This window comes from Pholis gunnellus (assembly GCF_910591455.1).
Source record: "Pholis gunnellus genome assembly, chromosome: 14".
Classification (NCBI taxonomy): Eukaryota; Metazoa; Chordata; class Actinopteri; order Perciformes; family Pholidae; genus Pholis; species Pholis gunnellus.
The window spans coordinates 21,113,243-21,133,138 of NC_136541.1; the positions used below are offsets into that span (position 1 = coordinate 21,113,243).

The 19,896-nt window shown below is 41.8% G+C and overlaps 1 protein-coding gene across 6 annotated transcripts in view; it reads right to left on the minus strand.

The window, feature by feature from the left end:
• asph (aspartate beta-hydroxylase) overlaps positions 1–16,900 on the minus strand; it is a 29,068-nt gene extending 12,168 nt beyond the window's left edge. For 2 of the 6 annotated variants that reach the window (XM_079173337.1, XM_079173336.1), the window contains exons 1-4: positions 10,847–11,041; positions 8,830–8,988; positions 7,120–7,164; positions 6,242–6,310 (exon numbers count right to left, since the gene is read on the minus strand). In XM_079173337.1, coding sequence (XP_079029463.1) covers positions 6,242–6,310; positions 7,120–7,164; positions 8,830–8,988; positions 10,847–10,931 — 358 coding nt within the window. In that variant the 5' untranslated portion in view covers positions 10,932–11,041. Of the gene's footprint in view, positions 1–6,241; positions 6,311–7,119; positions 7,165–8,829; positions 8,989–10,846; positions 11,042–12,597; positions 12,772–16,788 lie in introns of those variants that run through there. The other 4 variants (XM_079173338.1, XM_079173340.1, XM_079173339.1 and 1 more) reach the window with 4 other exon arrangements.
• Positions 16,901–19,896: the final 2,996 nt, after the last annotated feature.

Below are 19,896 nucleotides of genomic sequence, written 5' to 3' on the forward strand. Positions count from 1 at the left end.
CCAGCATTCATAGAATACCAGGTCCCACAACCAGTTCTTCACTTTCAATGTTATCAATGACCGCTGTGAAAAGCATTTATAATAGAGCAGACAAGAAAGGCTTTTGTCACCACTGTCATCTTACCGAAGCAGGACACTTATCTACTTTGCAAGTTGCAAAATGGAACACTTGCGAATGTAGTGGAGAATAAGTCTAAGTTATATCTCATGATTACAGAAGTTGTACCAAAATACTAATTTGTAAAACGCCTATATGGCGATCACCAACTCAAAGTCACGATTTACCAACTGTTGAGTTCCTCACCACATCACGTTGTACAAAAGAAAGCAAACTATGGTTCATGTTGAAAGACAAAGCCAGCAGCCCACTACGCCCAGAGACTCTGCTCTCATTCCTGCCGGAGATGTGGGTCCTCTGGCTCCGGCTATTTTCCTCCCTCTCTCCTCTTGAACCTCGGCACTGGCCGTTCAGGTTGGACTTTGAACACAGGGATAATGCTGAAGTGTATTATTTCTGACACTAGTTAGCCACAGTAAATGGACTTAATCTAAAATATGTCTTCATTATAAACTAGCACCACATGTAGGAAACACTGTTGACTGTGTCCGGGAAGCACCCAAAATGAGTTAAAGTAAGAAATATACAGTCACCACAGGGATGAAGGATTAGATGACATACCAACCTTGTAACCATATCTATGTGCCATTTGTGATGGATTTTATGTTATTAGAGAACACAAAATTATATTTGCAAAGAGTCAGAGGCCACATTGTTTTCAAAAGGAGTGCATCAGATTTCCTGTTTTCTTATGTCAGTATGCAAATAGTGAGCCACAGAAAAGTCCCAAGTTCCAGAATAAGACAGGTTTGCCAAAATCAGATTAAGACAGATATGGGATAGAAGTTATGTAAATCACAGGACATGTGGCAATAAAGACAGTATTTACAGAAGTGAGTGCCTAAGGCCTGAGAGAAGAGGCCTCTCTCTCTCTCTCACCAGATAGCTATGGCGTTATGCACGTCCGGTATTTTCCAGTGTTTTTGTGCATCATGTAGATTCATTCTTTTAAAAAGCTAAAGCGACAGTCACTCCACCCCAGAGCAGGAAAAGCCTGTTTCTGAATCAGGTGTCACCCATGCATTCATAACAGCCATTACGTTCATGGCAAACCTGTTGACACAGAAACACACCCTCTGTCACATGCACTAAACAATACACCTGCAGTTGGTTTCAACAGTCTAAGCTGGGAGCAGCAATAGTAGAAACATGCCTCTTCTCTAGATCACTTCACTCAGCCCTCACACATTTCTATAGCAGTGCACTCATCTCTCAACTTTGACCCAGAACACAAACTAACTGGAATGGCAACAATTTGGACATGAATGGATTCTACCTCTGCTTAGTCACAAACATGAACCTTGGATTAAACAAGCTACTGTAGGTGTAAGCTACTTTAGTCTGGTTTACCGTCATAGTAGGAAACACACAGGTGAAATTGATAACATTAGCAATGGCTCAGTTCCATTAAGTGTCCTAGGAAACTATTCCATCGAACCACACACACACACACACACACACACACACACACACACACACACACACACACACACACACACACACACACACACACACACACACACACACACACACACACACACACACACACACACACACACACACACACACACACACACACACACACACACACACACACGGCCTCCTACGGCATGTCTGCAATAAAAAAGTCTAGTTATATATGCTGCTGCTGAGCAGAGGGATGAAACGAGACAAACAATATGTAGAATACATAAGAACCTGAAGCATAAGACAAATCAAAAAAGTATTCCTACAAACGTTCAGTGCCATTTAAATATGACTTCAGGCCCTCATTTCCACCTGGTATTAACGTGCCATCAGTATCTGGATACATAACCTGGATATTGACAACCTGTATATAAAACGTGTTGTCTTTATCTGTAGTCTACCCACATTGTGATTGGATCTCAATTTGCAATCAGGTAGACCGACTTTAAAACATGTGACACGGGAAGAGATGTGGTATATTCTCAAGACTAAAGTGTACAGATTCGATCTGGCTGAGATCCCTTCACAATATGCGCAAGACCACCTCCAGATGTGGTCCAACAATTGCAATGCATTCTGGGAGCATTTATACCTGCATATGTTCTTATCCAGATACAGACCCCAACTAATAGCAGGAAGAAAAGTGTTCCAAGACAAAAACAAGAGACTTAAACTTGAGGTTTAAAAGAGAACAAATTCATGCTCCTAATCCCAGAGTCCAGAGCAAATGTTGAGGATCAATTTGTATGGCACGCAGCACAAAATGTCAGAGGAAGGGACAACTGAGCAGCTGTCCCCAGTGCAAATGATCTTTGCATTTCATGTTACTGTTGTTGGCTGTTGCCAACTGGCTTGTGCAAAAAAAAAAAGAAAAAAAAAAAAGAATGCTGATAGATTCTTAAAAACAAAATGTTTCAGAGAGGACTTCTAAAAGTGTTCCTGAGAATCCTGTCCATATGCCAGCACAGGGATCAACATAATAGAAAACTCTTTCAAAAAGGATTTTACCTTTCAAGATTCTGCCGATACAAGATTGAAGCTTGTTTGTCAAGTTTAACAATATTTGGGGATTCCAGTATATGAAACCCTGGATGAGTGGGACCTACAACACAATGTTAGACTGGACATATCCATATCCAAAAGATACTGGCTTGGTTAAGTTGCCAAAACCTGCCAATGTCAGCAGAAAAATACTGTAGGAAAACAGTTTAGCTTGGGCTGTTTGATGTGGAGGTCTTTCGGTTGAAGATCAGTGCATTAGAGGCTTGCTGCAGGTGGCCTGAGGCTATTGGTTATGGAGGCCGACTATGACGATCTTCTGCCCCCTGTTTCCATCATCATTTGCGCCTCTTCTTCGGAACCCATCATCATCATCATCCTCCTCCTGATCCTCCCCATCCTCCTCCCGACCTCCTGAGGCACTGTGCTCCTCTTCCTCAAGGGACTCCAGGGGGTTTATCAGACCGTACAGGAAAGTGAAGAAACCGTTTAACCAATCAGACTCCTCCACTTCTTCTAACCAATCCAGAACCTCGGATTCACCCTGACCATCGCCCGCCCTGGTCAGGCCTACGCAAACAAGAGGGGGGGTGGTGGTGGTGGGTAGAGGGTAAAGTTTGGGAGCACAGCGTGTGGAAGTGAGATGGAACGGTGTGGCGAAAGGTAGTGGAAAAAACAAATGAAAAAGCAGAAAGAGAGAAAGGTGGAACCACATGGAGAGAAGAGATGTAATGAGAGAGGGTTGAGAGCAGAGGAGGAAAGAAACAAGAGGAGAAGGTAAGAGAAGTTTTAAGCGCATGTTAGGCAGCGAGGGAACTACTCAGGCTTTATCATCAGCAGCTGGAGTCTGGCTGTCTACACATGATCAGCAAAAAAACTAAAAACACTTTGTGCCAGCTTGAGCAGTGATCCTGAACCTCATAGCTGTGCTGAATCTTATAAATTCATATAACTCTTTGTGCCGACTGTGCAAGGGCTGGATAATATTAATATAATATCGATATTGTAATATGAGACTACATATTGTACTGTAGCAATAGTGTAGTTTTAAAGGCTGCATTACAGAAAAGTGATGTAATTTTTACAACCTACTAGACCATTCTGCTTTCTTATTTGCCTTTACCGACATTACTAATATCTATCAACAATCTCATGGTGTATTTTGTAAAAGCACCAATGGTCAAGTCCACAAGGTCGTCACAATACAGATTTAATTGGTCAACAATATTGTTACACATGATTTTCTCCATATTGTCCAGCCCTACTCTGTGCCTACCAATGGGACAGTTTATGTGGAGACAGCCGTAACTTATAGACAAGAGTTAGGTAAGAGAAGAACTGTGGACACATCCACATGCTGTCAAATACACATTTATTATCGTGGAAAGCAACAATTTGTCAGCAGACAGTGGGACATTTGTTAAGAGTATCATGGTGACACTCAAGTTTCAAAAAGGTGCTAGTTGTAAACTATTAAAGGTTAACTTTGGTATTTTCTAACTTGGATCCCATGTTTTTGTGTCTAAGTGACTATTGGGACAGTCCCATTGAGGCAGAACGCTGCAGACTGCTGTCACTAAAACGGGCTGTAATGTAATCACTGTTACGTTACATCCACTAAAAGTGCTCGTTTTTATAAGCTGAGATTTTTATAACAAGTGTCTGACAACATTATGGAAGAACTTTACTGAGAAATAAAGCCTCTTTCTTTACGTTTGACTGGATCCCGTCGGTTTGTTTTTGTGTCCAACCAAAGGTTAAGGAGAAATGTCTTTCTGAAAGCTACACTTTCTGTTCTCCAACTCAACAAACTGACAACACCAGCACTCGTCTGTCCAACTCTCACTCCACCGTTGTCTTCCGGCAACAAGTCACATGACACAAGAAACAGACGGGCTGAAGAGAGGTTTCATTTCTCTGTAGGGTTCTCTCCATAATGTTGTAGTGGACGTAGCATTACGTCGACAGTAAGGAGGTGCTCAGAGTGATTACATTACATCCTGTTAAGTGCCTGCTAATTGAACCAGTTTAAAAAGAAAACGTATTTGTTGCTATTAATCACTTACTCACGATAACATGGGATTCAAAAAGGGATCAAAATAAAATGGAAAGAGCACTAATGCCAAGAAGGAAACAAAGTTGTAACTATGTGTTAAAGCAGGTTTTAGTAGGGTTGGTTGCAGAAGTATGGATGATGGGTCGCTAGTTGGATAGAGAAGTTGAAGGTGGGCTGGGCAAAAAGAAAACCCTTTCTGAAGAAGGATTCACTTTGGTGACAGATCAGATTGCCTCCAGTTTCATCAAAAGAGCCGATGGTCTGGAGCAGCAACTGTGATGTAAGAGTACTTCAAAACAGGAGCATTTGAGCAAAGTTTACCGTGTGTAATGACAGCATCCTAAATGCTTCCAGTACAAGCAAAATGGTGAGTATTGTGATTATTGCAAATGAAGCAGAGAGTGTAGATTACAGTACATGAGATCCAAAGATTCAGCTGAGAGCAAACTGTTAAGTCTGCTGTCGATCCTCACTAGCCTCCACGTAAAAACATGTGAACCAAGACAAACTGCAGCTTGTGATTCTCATGAGACAGGAAACCATTTTACTGTGTACAAATATACAAGTGTGGCTTCTTTCAGATTCTATGCGGGACATCTTCTCATGCCAAGTCCAAAATGTTGACTCTTCTGTTGGAAATAAGCAATTTGCATACAGCTGTGTTCCAACATGTCAAAAGTAGTGTAACCCTTTCAGTGTGTTTGGAAGTTACAAAAACAAGATAGAAAAAATACAAAAATAAAAGTGGAAGCCAAACCTGTATAAAACCATGCAACATGCAGCGGCCCTCACGTGGGGAACTGGGAACTACGCAAACTTCTCAAACTCCCAGCTGTCTTGAATGCTTTGAGCTTCACTCAGAGGAGAAATGTTTCTAAAAACTATACCATTACAACATAGACATGGAGTCATGTCAACAATACCAAACAGAACATTCCCTTAGGAAAGGAGCGGTGCATGGAAGAGGACTGTTGGCAGCTGACCTTCCTTAATTGAGTTTTGGTTAGAACCGACCCCTGATCCTGTTGTTGTTGTTGCTGATTTATCTGTCAAAGCACTTTGTGAACTCTTTTAAAAAGGTGCCATATAAATAGTTATTATTATCCTGATGAGCCTCATGTGTTCCATCCTCTATTAACAGGTTGTTTAATGAACACAATTAGTTGGTTATAGCCCCTGCCTTCTTTAGTTGGGACCTACACTTTAGGCATCTGAGACTAACTCAAACTTTAAAAGAAGATTAATGTGGGGACTTTGATTTTAGAAAACAAATTATTAAAGAAAACACAAATATTCAAAAGACGTACTAAGGTCACAAGTGTCGGCAGTTTTCCCTGATGAGATTGTCTCTATGGTAACTGTCAGCTACACAGTTACCAGTCATGCAAAATAAACCCAAATTGCCATTTAATGTGATTAACAAACACAAAAACTATCAGTGTCCTGCAGAAATGTTTAAACTCTAAACTAATCAGCTGTGACTGGACCATGTACCATGTCCCCAATAATGCAGACGAGACTTCGACCCTTTGTTTCTATTTTTGCAAGACACTGATAGTAAACACTAAAATCAGTTGTAAATTAGAGATAAATCAACTTGCCTAGCAGGACTTTAGCATCCTCGACATCAAAATCACCATCGCCATCTGTATCGTATGCCACCAGTTTACCTACAGCAGTAACACACACACACACACATGTAGACGTTCTGTTTGTGCTCACAGGAACTACAGTAAAAAAAGGTTGAGAAGTGGACATTTACATGCATCATTCAACACAGATGGACACTTAAAGACATGCACCAAGCTTGTGGGAGACTGGACACTGGTTATCTTCTGTCTCATCAGTGTTTCCAACTGTTGGCATGAGCAAAAGGATCTACATAAAACTAAATGCATTTTATTTTTTATTAATAATAAAAATCCCAATCAGCTGGAAGCTTGGTGAATCTCTTTAATTGTGAGGAAATATGGGAAACAGTGAGACGAGGTGGGTAAAAACAGGAAGTGGCAACAATCAGGGCATGTTTAGCTAGAATGTATATTACTGAATAAAAGGACATTAATGAACTCTTGGAGGAGCCTGCCCTATAAAAAGCTTGTGAGGAAGTGTTCTAGGTTTAGGACCAGTGGTATCAAAAGGTGCTGGGTTAGAGGAACTGAACCACAGAGGACGGGATGGACACGAGGTCAGAGCCCTGGATCTAATCCAGCTGAGAAAATGTTTGTTCCAAATCAAGGCAGTACATTGTTCACACGTTCAAGCTAAACAAGGAACACAACTTCCATCAATTTAACAAGGAGCATGTCATCAACGAACATCTGGAGAAATTACAGCCTTAATATTTTAGATTCAGGGCTCAGAGAAGAGTGTGTAAGGGAGAGAGGGAAATATCTTGAGAGCACAACAATAAGGACACAAGACAACAACCAAGAATGGAAATACAGGGTGGGCGAGAGATATGCCTTGGGATTTTTACCTTGCAAGGCCTCAGACAGGTTAATTTGTAAGCCCTTAGCCTTGTCTGCATGCAAACACAAATACATATTGGAACAATAGCTTGATTAAGAAATCAGACAGAAGAGATTCATAATTCACACAAATAATTGAGTACTATACAAACAATGTTTAACATGAGTCATTAAGGGTGCAGATTAGTGGCAGACATTATTCTATGATCAACAGTAACAGACGTGCATCTAACAGGACAGATCAGTAAAGAAGATTCATTGTTATGGGGTGGTTGCAGTATAAATTGCGGTCCACATGCTACGGACCAATGAGAGCCAAGTTATTTTGGCGAGTCAAATATATGTTGGTCATGAAATGCTACTGTAACAAATGGAACCACCTAACAAAGCTCAACAGTGAAGGTGCAGAAGTGAAAATCTCATTCTGAACCGAGGATTTGGATATTTAGCCATAATGTCGTTATCAACAAAGGAGGACTAACCACGAGCTGTGAGACTGTGAAACCACGGTATATTCTCCTGTAGACACAAGACCCTATCATATCATCCTTGTTTTAAGAAAAACAGGTTGTGTGGCTCACCGTTACCATGGAAGAGTTTACCACACCAATAAACGTGTACGTGCTGCTCCACGGTCGCCTGCTCCTGGATTTCAAATCGGACCGACATGGCAGCTTGGCAGAAACTTACTTCTATATTTTGAAAATGCGTTTCTGAAAGCTGCCACGCAGTTGACAAATCGGTCTTCATTTTTAGATTGGCTGTTAGCATCGTAGTTTTCTGGAGGCTGTGAGGTTTACGTGACGAGTAGCTGCTTCACTCTTAAAATAATGATGTACACAGTCTTGTACCTTTGCCTTTTTTCCACTCCGGATCAAATGTTTTATGGTCACGATTCACCCCGGACCAATTGGCTTAGTTCCCTCCTCATGTTTATACAAGGAGTTTCTGAAACGTCAGTGGAGTGAATGGATGGGAAATTCACTTCCGGAACTGGAGCACAGGGCTTTTAACTCACTTTTTACACCATTGTCCTAGTGCTGTACTGAAATACAACAAATTCCCCATTCAATATAATGTTCCCAGGGGATTTTTCTTTCAACTCTTGATCCAAATTCATCTTCCCAATCCAATATTTGTTGGCCCCGGGACAACAGTACGTCCTTAAGCTCGAGCCCTGTTGGAGCCGTTTATGAAGAGGCCAGTCACTGTTGAGCTCTATTGTTAAAAAAAAACACTGTACAACCAATGGTGGCCCATATGAGCCAGGTTGTTCATTTGCTCAAATGTATCCCAAGTCTGCCTTCATAAGCATGCAGCTTAACGACACAGCATTGACAATCTACTCAAAATGAACTGATGTTTTTGTGGCATTTTTCCTTTCACTTGATTCGACTCATCTGGAGGCTGATTTGCATCCTATTTTCTTAAGTATTTGACGGCAGACTGAAGTAGACTCGTGTCAGGTTGGTAATGAATGCTAATGTGATGTTCGTGCTCTGACAATGGTTAATAGCATTGTTCTTATTCAACAGTTGAGATGGACTTCAGGGACAGATGACAGGTGCATGTGATAGAGGACAGATGATATCCAAGCCTAAACTAGTTGATCCCACACATTACCAGCAAGGTGCATGAGGTGGAAAAGACTACAGAAAGGAAGAACATATTCAGATACTCTTTAATCCAAATGTAATCGTGATGCATCAAGTACTTACCAAGGACTCCCTGATAGTCCACCAGGTCAAAGTAGACCACGGCTACAGATGTCCAGACGCCCAGCAGGGCCAGCACGATGAACCAGGTGAAGAAGCTGCTGCTGGACCCAGAGTCAGCCTTCTTCCCATTCTTATTTGCCGATTGGGTTTTAGAACCATCTGCAACATAAAGACAGTGTATGATGTCAGATTCACTAGTTCACACTTCACATTTTTTGGAGGGAGGCATCGTTTTTACACTCAAATAAAACCGTGCTGTACATTCAAATCTACAAAAAGAGAACAGCAAAGAAAGCTGAGCTAAAGCATCACCCACACACTGTGTGTATGTATGTTGCATAAGCAGCAATATGGTCAGTGGTTGGTCTTTGAGAAGCTGACAGCCAATGTTATGTTAGTCTCATCACAGATCTTAGTAAGTAACAAAGTAATACCAAGTAGTATCCCTTAAAGTAGGGCTGTCCTCCAAAGAAATTCTTAGTCGAGAAACACTTACGATTTTGTCCACTTAATCGGTTTCTCTACGAAGAATCACACCAAAGCACCATCTTAAATCTTGTGTTTACCAGAGATGTGCTCATAAGTTTCTTGGAAACAAGTCATTCAGCTGGAAAAAAAACTAATCGACCCAAGAAATCATCGACTAAGACCAAATCGACCTACTGGTCGACAAATTGACTAAGAGGACCTATTTTAAACCTAAGAAATCTCTTCAGACATCCACCCTACTACATTTTAGTTTTAAAATAAAAAATGATCTGTCCAAGCGAGTGTTTTAGCGGCATTTCAGAAATAATCTCAACCCACACTGCCACACATGCAAACGCACATCACGTACACGTACACTGGCTATGCGCTTGGCGGGCTACATGTAGGGCTGACAACACCACTGGACACGGACATTGTCACAAAGCGTTCCAAAACCAGCTATCCTCCTGCTTATGTAGGCAGTAGTAGCATTAGTAAATGCTGAATGTAACTGCACAACAGCTGCTAGTATAGACAAAAAGGTCAGCATGGATGTGGTACGAGCCAAGGCGCCGGAAGTGGGGGGGTAGGAAGCAGGGAGGTGGCCACTGGCTCACCCACTTTGGTGTTGGGATAGTGTGATCCCATCACATAATGCTCTCTGGTTTTGGTTATGCCACTGGACAAGGAGTTGAATGACAAAAATGGACCCACAATGAACCTGGTTAAAATAAAAGTAAATATTTAAATTAACTGGGATTAGCTTGGTTGGTTTACCTTTTCTCACCCTAATTCTCAAGATTTATCCTCAACTCCAAAACGGGACTCCAAGAAATGAGCTAACTATGTGCCAGTTGGACACATCTGCTACAAAAAGGACCATTAAGATACTCTGATATGTTAGGTTTTAATACTTGAATCTGGGCATTCGGTTAGGAATCATACGTCATCTGCGGTATCTGCACTAATCCTAAGAATGGCTCTGGGGAAAGGAGCAGGGGTGTTGGGAATTCCATGGGTGCCGACATCCCACAATGCATGATGGGAGAAAATAGTGGCAGAGAGAATGAACAGGTGTTGAAGTCTGTTACATGGTGCTAGGTCAAACTCAAGACACATACTCAAAGAGCAATATACAGTCTAACAATCTGCACAGATACAATGTTACCTCTGAACCATTACAAAACCCATTGATACCCTAGCATGATAAACTCAACACACTGACATCTACGTTTGAGTAACAGACGTAGTTCAAATTGTCCTGCTCAAAATCCTTTGAAAGAACCCTGAAATACTTCTGGTCATCTGGTTTCCGCTTCACTCACTTATTTGGTACCAGGTCTTTTTTTTTTAAATACTTGTTTTCCCCTCAGTGTAGGCGGGATTCTGAAGATCAATTAAACTGCCGATGAATCCAACAAAAACAACGGTTCTCATCAGAACTCCTCACTTAATCCTTAACCCAGCAACCAACCAGGCCCCCCAATGACCTCCACACTCCTCTGTCCTTCTCAGCTCTCTTGTCCATAGCTTTTGAAGCTTTCCTCACCTTGCATTTCCCCAGTTATCACCATGGGGATAGCATTGACGACAGGAGACGTGGCCGACTCGACCGCGGTCGCTGGATCCCCCATCCTTCAACCGACTGCCTGGGAAAATGGTATCTCTGCCTCCTGGTCTCACCTCCTCTGTCCCTCCCTTCTTTCTCTATTGACTGGCTTTCTTTCTCTTGCTCATCTGTCAGTAATCCTTGCTCTCTGTCACTTTTTTCTCTGAGCCCGATATGGCTCTGGAGGTCAAACACAGTTATTTATAGTGCTGTTAGACCAGCTGGCTCTGACACACAGAGAGGAGGAAGAACAGGCTGAACAGGCACTGCCAGCTTTAAAGGACCACCCCTTTCCCTCTGATGTTTCACAGTCACATTTCCATAGAAGAAAAAGAAGCTTTGCAACCAACTGAGACAACAAAAACAGGGTTCTGTTAACTGTAATTAACCCTTTGATTCAGCTTTATTTAAGGCATTTGTAATGCACAATGTTTCACTCCACTCTACTGCTGATCACTTTAATTTCATAAACACCAAAGGCCTATCCAGAATGGACAGGTGCAAGAGCAGCATAATACTGAAGTTTCACTAGACGCCGAATACATTTTTCTGAGCAGTTTTCTTTAAGTGGCGCAGAAGCATTAAAACCAATGAAACTGCACTTTAGCCGAAACCAACATATGGATGCACAATTATGGCCAAAATGACAGTCACAATTATTTTGATCAATATTGCTCATGTACTCATACAACTACTCTGACACAACCGCACCTGATTCCACTGCACGCATGGTCGTGGACACATGCAGCCACTTTGCCAGGAAGTGAGAGAAACACTGACATCACTTAAAGAGCAAAGAATAAACCATATTTTTTGACAGGATTATCTTTACTTATGACTGTTATAAATGGCTACTGATTAGGGCTGGGTATCGTTCAAAATATTACAATGCCAGTATTCCTCAAGTGATACCGAGACGGATATGAGAGTTGTGAACATTGCGGTGCTCTACAGGGGATACTCACACAGACAAGATTAACATCCACAGACATTTCAAATTCCTTACAAATAAAGTCACATTGAATATTGCCCTGAGATTAAACCACCAAATATAAACTTTCATCTAAGGTGCTGAGTCAGCCTCTGACCTTGGTTTATGGAAAAGAGTAAATGGTTTTATGAGATACCACATACAGATCCATAGGCATTGGCAACATATGTGAATATGGTTGGACAATATAACTAAATCGTTGCCCCTATTTTTTATTTTTTTTTAAACGTGCAGCAACAACAAACTGCATTCAACAGAATAGAAAAGTGTTGCTGTAGCTACACACCGTTACTGAAGGGAACCTGCATGGTGACATGTGACAGCAAGAAATTCAGGTTTACACATTAAAGTCATTCTTATTCTAATTATCAATGCATCATAGCAGTGAATAGGAGAATAATGCGGTTCATCTGACTCCTTGTTCTTCTGCTCCCAACCCATTTCAATTTCTCAATACAGGTCAACAGCAGACACCTTATACATAAGCAGGTCAACCTAAAGTGCATTATTATGGCTTGTTTTCAAGGATGCAAAACAAGCATCTGCCTTAATGACACAAAACATGACTAATGTTAAATTCCCACTGTTAATCACAAGTCCCTCACAAACCAAAACTGCCACAATATTATATGGACACACCTCACACACAAAAAATAACTTCACACACTTCAGTAGAAAACATAAAAACCATGCACCATACCGATCTGTTCTTCTATGCACTTCATTTTCGTCGGACCACAGCAGCTAGTTCACGTACGTACATGAACATACACACACACACACACTAACAATCTTCTGTTCCAAACAAATAGGAACTCTCTGCTCCGTCTCTCCTCTGTGAAGCTCAGGACACGTTTAGTCGGAGACGTTTCTCTGCATCTTATGTAAGGGCTGCTGTGCACGCCTTCAAAGCAAACGTCTCTTCCCTCTGGCGTTCATCAAGCAGGCATGTTCAGTAGGGGTGGGGATTCCATTCAGAGGGCTACGATGCCATTATGAAACCATTGGAGATTCATTTTGATGCATCGAAATGTTTCTATACATGATTTAGTTTTTCTCACTGTGACTATCTGCTATTTTTAAAACACTGCATATTGGTAATGATTCATCATTAAAAAACAGATGAATTTACTTCCATTATCGTTTATTAATTCAATATTAGTAACAAATAGAAGAGATGTGTCAACTGGAGGGTTACATTTCCAGCATTGCAAAGAGAAATAAAATGGGGCCAGTAGCAGGATCCTGTAGTAAAAACACAGCTCAGCTCCGTCTTATTCACTAACACATAATATAGACTTCTCTTCAAACAAATCCTCCTGTTATAGGCAATGAGCATTCAGCTCTCGTACAAAAAGAACACTTTCTGGAACATGTGGTAAAACTACATGCCACACAACGCGTTACTGCCGCGTTACGCGTTATCCCTCCCCTCACACACACACACACACACACACACACACACACACACACACACACACACACACACACACACACACACACACACACACACACACACACACACACACACACACACACACACACACACACACACACACACACACACACACACACACACACACACACACACCAGGGGTTCTCTATTTGAGAAATGTCTTTAACAAAACTCACACATGTGATGATTGACATCCACCTAGCAGCCAACTACATCCACTCCTTTAGTGCAGTACTGACAGAGACCTGAACTGTGACAGTGCACAGTAGTACGTTCCAATGATGGAAGAAATCCCCAGAAAGTCACTAGTATTAGCTAGAGCTGTGTGTCAAGCTAATTCCATTATATCACTGGCTCACTGCAAACAGCTGGTCCTAACAGACTGCTATACTTGTGATAATCATGTGCCATTCCTGATGTATGGTTTTACTGTAACATGGCAACAGAAAATACTGTTTCTGTTTTGCTGGCAGGCATCATGGCCTCTGTAAAGGGCACATCAAACACAACATTGATCCTAATGTCCACAGGCTAGGGCGGAGTGCTTTCTTTAAGGATTTGACTAGAGTAAAGAACATGAACCTGGATGTGACAACATATCGGGCTTGGATGCTAGATGAGGGATTAGGTAATCATATACATTTGTCCAGACGACCAGAAGAAATTATCATTTTTTTCTTTATTTAAAAACCAATCGCAATCTTCTCATCATCATGCATATCGTATTTAAATCTTGCAACACATTGTTTAAATACAAAGTATTCAAATAGGGGAAAATATCAATCCTAGGGCGGATTAGAATCTCTCTTTCTTCTTTTTCCAAACATTATGTCTGGCCTCGTCTGTACAGTATGCATGGCTCTGTACAGGAAACAGGGCAGAGCTGGAAGCTGGACAACAATTAAACCCAGTATGTCACATTGCCCCAGAGTCCTAACACCAAAAATCATGAAGACCAGAGGTGACTGTTCTCAGTTTCAATGTGTGCGTTTGGTTTTATTCAACAGCAGACAGAATGATGCAGCATCAAGCTAAAATATGGTGAGTTTTCTATCTCAAGGATTTAGATAAGAACACGCTCTGCACATGCAAAGAACACACAGCATCACACGTCAGTCAAGGCTTTTACCCTTCCAGCTGTGCATACTTCAGCAACTCCCAGCCATTTGGAGAGGGGGGGCTGAGGGGGGGGGGGGGGGGCTGAGGGATTGAAATGATACATGTAGAAAAGTAAAAATAATGCATGACAAAGAGACATGTGAATGGGTTAAATAAGACTTGAGTAAAGGTCAAATATATCAACTGATGATGAGTTCCCCACTCCCATATGGATTCATTCTACCATAAGATCAGACATCGTGAGCCTGAGTGCCTCGAACCTGTAAAGTGGATGTTTAAAACACCTGGCATACAAGTTACTGTTTACACATCAAGCTCGACTGAGTGCCAAAAACAATATTTGATAAGCCACTCTCAAGTGTTAGATAACATGATGTAACTCAAATAAATACTAACAAAGGGCACGGGCCTCTCTCTTGCAGTAGTGGGCTAACTACGGTTTTATAAAACATCACTTTGATTTTCACCTTTGCTTTTTGCACGTGCTCTCACTCCAACATGTCTCAACATCCAGTCAGCTGCTCAACCTTTAAATAATGAGTGTCTCTCACTGATACAACTAACTGTCATTAAACATCTTTGTGAATATAGTACTGTGTCTGGAAAAGAAATGTAGCATTTTGTTTCTTTTGAAAGAATAGACTAAAACATACAGGCCATAGAAGTCTTTCATCAATTGATTCAAATATTATACAATTGTATCTATTTCTAATTGAATAAATGAGTTTGTTCTCCCTTCATACATGAAATCCTTAGTACTTGTTGCACGTGTCATTGTAATCGGAGCATACACTGTTCAACCATACAGCATGCATAGGGCCTGTGGTGGGCGGGGTTAAGAAAAAACACGACAAAAACTGAACATTTTGTTCCCTGACTTTTCTAACCGTAACAGTAACCTTTGATCCGCTCCTATGGGAGACAGCATTACCTCTGAAGAGCAGACTACTAACAGTTGAAAAGCAAAAGGTGCATATTTTGAAGATGCTTTAAATTTTTCTTGTTTGCCAACATTGTCAGCTTTCATTCATCTGGAAAATGTGGAGCGCTGAAAGTTGGTATCAACAAATGCAGCACCACGTGTATTCAAACCACATTTATTTTCATAGAAATGTTTAAAGTTGTTTTTAGTTGTCACTCCACTGTATTCCATATAGTCTTGCTGTGGTATGGGGGCTACCCTCCCAGTCTAACTTGCTATAGGGGCCTCGAGCCCCGAGCAGGCGGTAGAGGACAGAGTGTCCTCTAGTAAAGTTACTTATTGTTTGTTTGAACACAACATGGGCTCATGCTCAGGGACCCACAGACACACGTCAGCGTTGGGCTGAAATACGCTACTGCCTCACGAATCAGTATTCAGTGCATTAAAAACTACTATTTATCTAAGCGGTACTTTGTCCACTTTGACTCTTATAAATAAACGGACAACGTGCCGAGTTTGTTTTAACAACTCCGGAGCAACGTCACGACAACATTCGCGAGGCGTTACACCATATTTGAATGGAGCCGCGCGCGATGCCCTCTTCCATTGCGAATACAAAAGCAGAGCTACAGATCACTCCTGTAATGGGGGTCCCCCACGAGCCACGTATAACTCCACCCACGGCTTCTTTTATTGACACGTGAGCATTTGGAAGAGTGACTGGACTAGAATGGGGGCGGGGTGCTCAGCGCCCCGGGGTGCACACATAACCTACTGGCAATGCTGGTACAACTGACGGCGGACGGGCCTACATGTCTGAGTGGGTTATGGGGCCACGACTCTGGGGGTGTAAAATATATAAACCCGCACGAGAGCAACGCTTAAATTCAGTGCGTGCCACAGTAATCCCACGAGCTGGAGTTGCAAAGGCCAACCAGCCGGAGCACCGGATGAACAACTAGCGTATCAATGCTACTGCAACAAAGCTACTTCAGTCCTGCTAATATAGAGTTATATATGCAAGCTAAATGCAGAGCTAACGATAGTAACTATGATTTTCTTTCGACATCAAAAGCTCTGCGCGCGTTAAATAACGTAATGCAATGTCGGTAACGTAACAGCGTTGACGTGTTAACATTAATAGAAGAAAGGCTGTGCTTAAATGAATAGCGCTACATGCTCCAGGGTTACTCCCTGCTTAAACAGACTCACTTGCACGGAGTAGCTATCACGTCTACAGCATCTTCTGAAGCTAAATCAAGCTAGCTAGCCAGGACTGGGCCCTGGATGAAAGAACAGCCTGACACCCGATTAACTTTGAAAGGCTGCAACGCATCATCCCACCACAGCAATCCGCGATACAACGGGACAGAAAAATAAAAGCAGCGACGCACCTTTGGCTTTTACGTGCACTTTAGTGCTTTTCTTTGAAACCATGGCGAGTATCTGGCCGCAGGGCTGGTGGACCTCTGAGAGAAGAGTGGATGAGCAGCTGGAGCCTGTACTTTTAGCACTGAAAAGGAATCAAATGTACTTCTCCTGCTTCATAAAAGACAGAACCGCCTCATCCAGCTTGGGACCGACAGTTCTTTAGACCAATGACAGACTCGCCACACACAAATAGGCGGGGCAGGTGTACTGCCAGACCAATTGACTTCGAGGGGCGTCGCGTTAATTCAACCCTGTGGATAGTCTTATCTTCGCCCCGCCCCCCTGCTCTTCTGGAACGTGGCAAGATGGTAGCTCCCCAGCTTTCTTTTTTTCTCTCCTTTCCAAACCAATTTATATTAGAATCTCAAAAACATCAATACAGAAACATCTCACAACAACAGTATATAGATTTATGAATTCCTTATTTGACCGGATTAATTACAGTAACATTCGTTAAAGCAGCAATCTTGGCCTATAGGCTGCTAATTTTTTCTTGGGATATTTCAATGTGAATGAATACATATGCATAAAACACAACTTTACATTTGATTTATATTCACAGTTTCCCTGTCAATACAGAACGAACAATGACATGGTCAGTCAGAATTGCATCACAACAGCATATACCACATTAGATACACCTTGCTAGTACCGGGTCGGACCCCCTTTGCCTTCAGAACTGCCTTAATTCTTCGTAGCATAGATTAAACAAGGTGTTGGAAACATTCCTCACAGATTTTGGTCCATATTGACATGATAGCATCACGCAGTTGCTGCAGATTTGTCAGCTACGTATCCATGATGCGAATCTCCCGTTCAACCACATCCCAAAGGTGCTCTGTTGGATTGAGATGTGGTGACTGTGGAGGCCATTGGAGTACAGTGAACTCATCGTCATGTTCAAGAAAGCAGTTTGAGATGATTTGAGCTTTGTGACATGGTGCATTATCCTGCTGGAAGTAGCCATCAGAAGATGGGTCCACTGTGGTCAAGGCATTTTGGTCCACACAACTGCCGCTCACTGGATTTTTTCTCTTTTTCGGACCATTGTATGTAAACCCTAGAGATGGTTGTGGGTGAAAATCGGTTTGAAAATCGGTTTGAACTTCAGCAAGTCGGTTGCTGCCATGTGATTGGCTGATTCGCTATTTGTGATAACAAGCAATTGAACAGGTGTGCCTAATAAAGTGTCCGGTGAGTGTATATGTGCATGGAAAAAAATACATATAAACAGAAACAAGTTTAAACACAATTTTAGCCAATAGGCCATGGTGGGGGGATCTGTGGGGTATGGTGGTGCTGTAAGGGCAGAGAAGCTCTAAGATCTCACCCCTACATATTATGTAGGGGTGAGACCATGAAGAGGTATGTAGACAAATAGAATGCTTTTGATGAACCAGTTAGGGTGCAGGAATCGGGGTGATGTGGTCTCATTTTTTGGACCTTGTTAAAAACTGGGCAGCAGCGTTTTGAATTAGCTGTATATGGTAAAAGATAGCCTAACAAAGGCCCAGATAGATGGAGTTACAGTATGTGTTTATTTATTGTGTTATAGTATTTGTAACAGCACTTTCAGCCACCTTTTACTCCAACAGCCGATTGAAAGAATATGCGGATGACTTGCTGACCAACCATCAACACCAACAGCTTCATTTAACACAGGCCTGAGACATCAATGTGTTTCGTGAACATCAATTGTAAATTCGTTGGCACCTTTACAACATTCACTACTAGATGCAGGACAAACCAAACACACGCCCTCCAACAGGCTGACCATTTGGTTATCTCACATCTGGTCAGCTCACAGACAAAACAGCCCCAGCGTGTATTATTGGGGGAGGGTGTGTGCTGTTCTCACATACTGTATGTATGGTTGAGTGATTGAGGAGAGCTTTGAATTGACCTCACCATTGTGTGTATAGTGATTGTAGTTGTGAGGAGTGATCTAATCACTGAAATGGAATGGAATCTGCATGATGGGTGTGTATGGGTGTATGTAGGGGGGTGTAAGTAGCTTCACCCACAAGTAAACTGTCATGTTGAAAGCTCCTCTTGGCTCCCTGTACAATCAATTATGTTTAAATACAATCAATCTGCAGTGGCGTATATGTTTCAGAGGAAACATAATGCCACTGTGGAAAGATTCTTTGGCAAAATGTTCTTCCACTGCATGATGTTGTTTCACCACAGTGAGGTAATTTACACGCTCGACTTTAACAACAAAGAGGCTCAAGCTTTAAGTCAGCATGGCCTTTTTTATACCTGTGGGCTAACTTATCATTAGTTTCATTATCAATCATTCTGCCAATCATTTTTTCCCTTAGTCAAATAATTCATTGGTATTTAACATTTCAGAAAATATTGAGAAGTGGCCCACAGCATGTATGGGCTCCTGCGGAGGACACCAGACAGAGACTTACAGTTCGATATGTCCTATGAATTACTTTCGATGAAAGTAGCCCTTTATTTCTATTATTGGGATTATGATGTATTTCAGATGATTAACAGATCTTCTTTGATCTCATTTGTTTGTTGTATTATGATGAAGTATATGTCAAGCTAATTCTATTTTATAGACCATATTTAAGTTACCTTTCATGGGAAATATTTGGCATGATTTAAAGGATGACTTTATGTTTCAACAAGATGTTGTAGTCTCTTTCTTGCTTTGTGTAGAACCAGGGCAATCAGAAGCAATCCCCTTTAAAATAACTTCCTGGCTAAATAAAGGAAAAAGTAATTGTAACCTTGTTTCCTGGTGGTTTGTGGCTCCAGTTAGAACATTAAATCCGTAACAAAGATCTTATGAACTGTGATATAACACAAAGAGCCAACGACATCGCACACAATCCTTCTGTTGTTCGCAGGTAGGCAGCATGATGTGTGGTGAGCCCTTAGAGCCGAGAGGAAGTTAAAGCAGCACAGACCTTCACCTTGAGGGCTCTCTATCTGCTTGGTGATGGATAGGAGCTGGGTGCAGTATCTGTAGGGCAAAGGGCAGAGTGAGACCTTTCCACAGCAAAATGGAGGGTTGTAGAAAGGAAAATGGTAGCTGCAAAAAGCATCTGGTG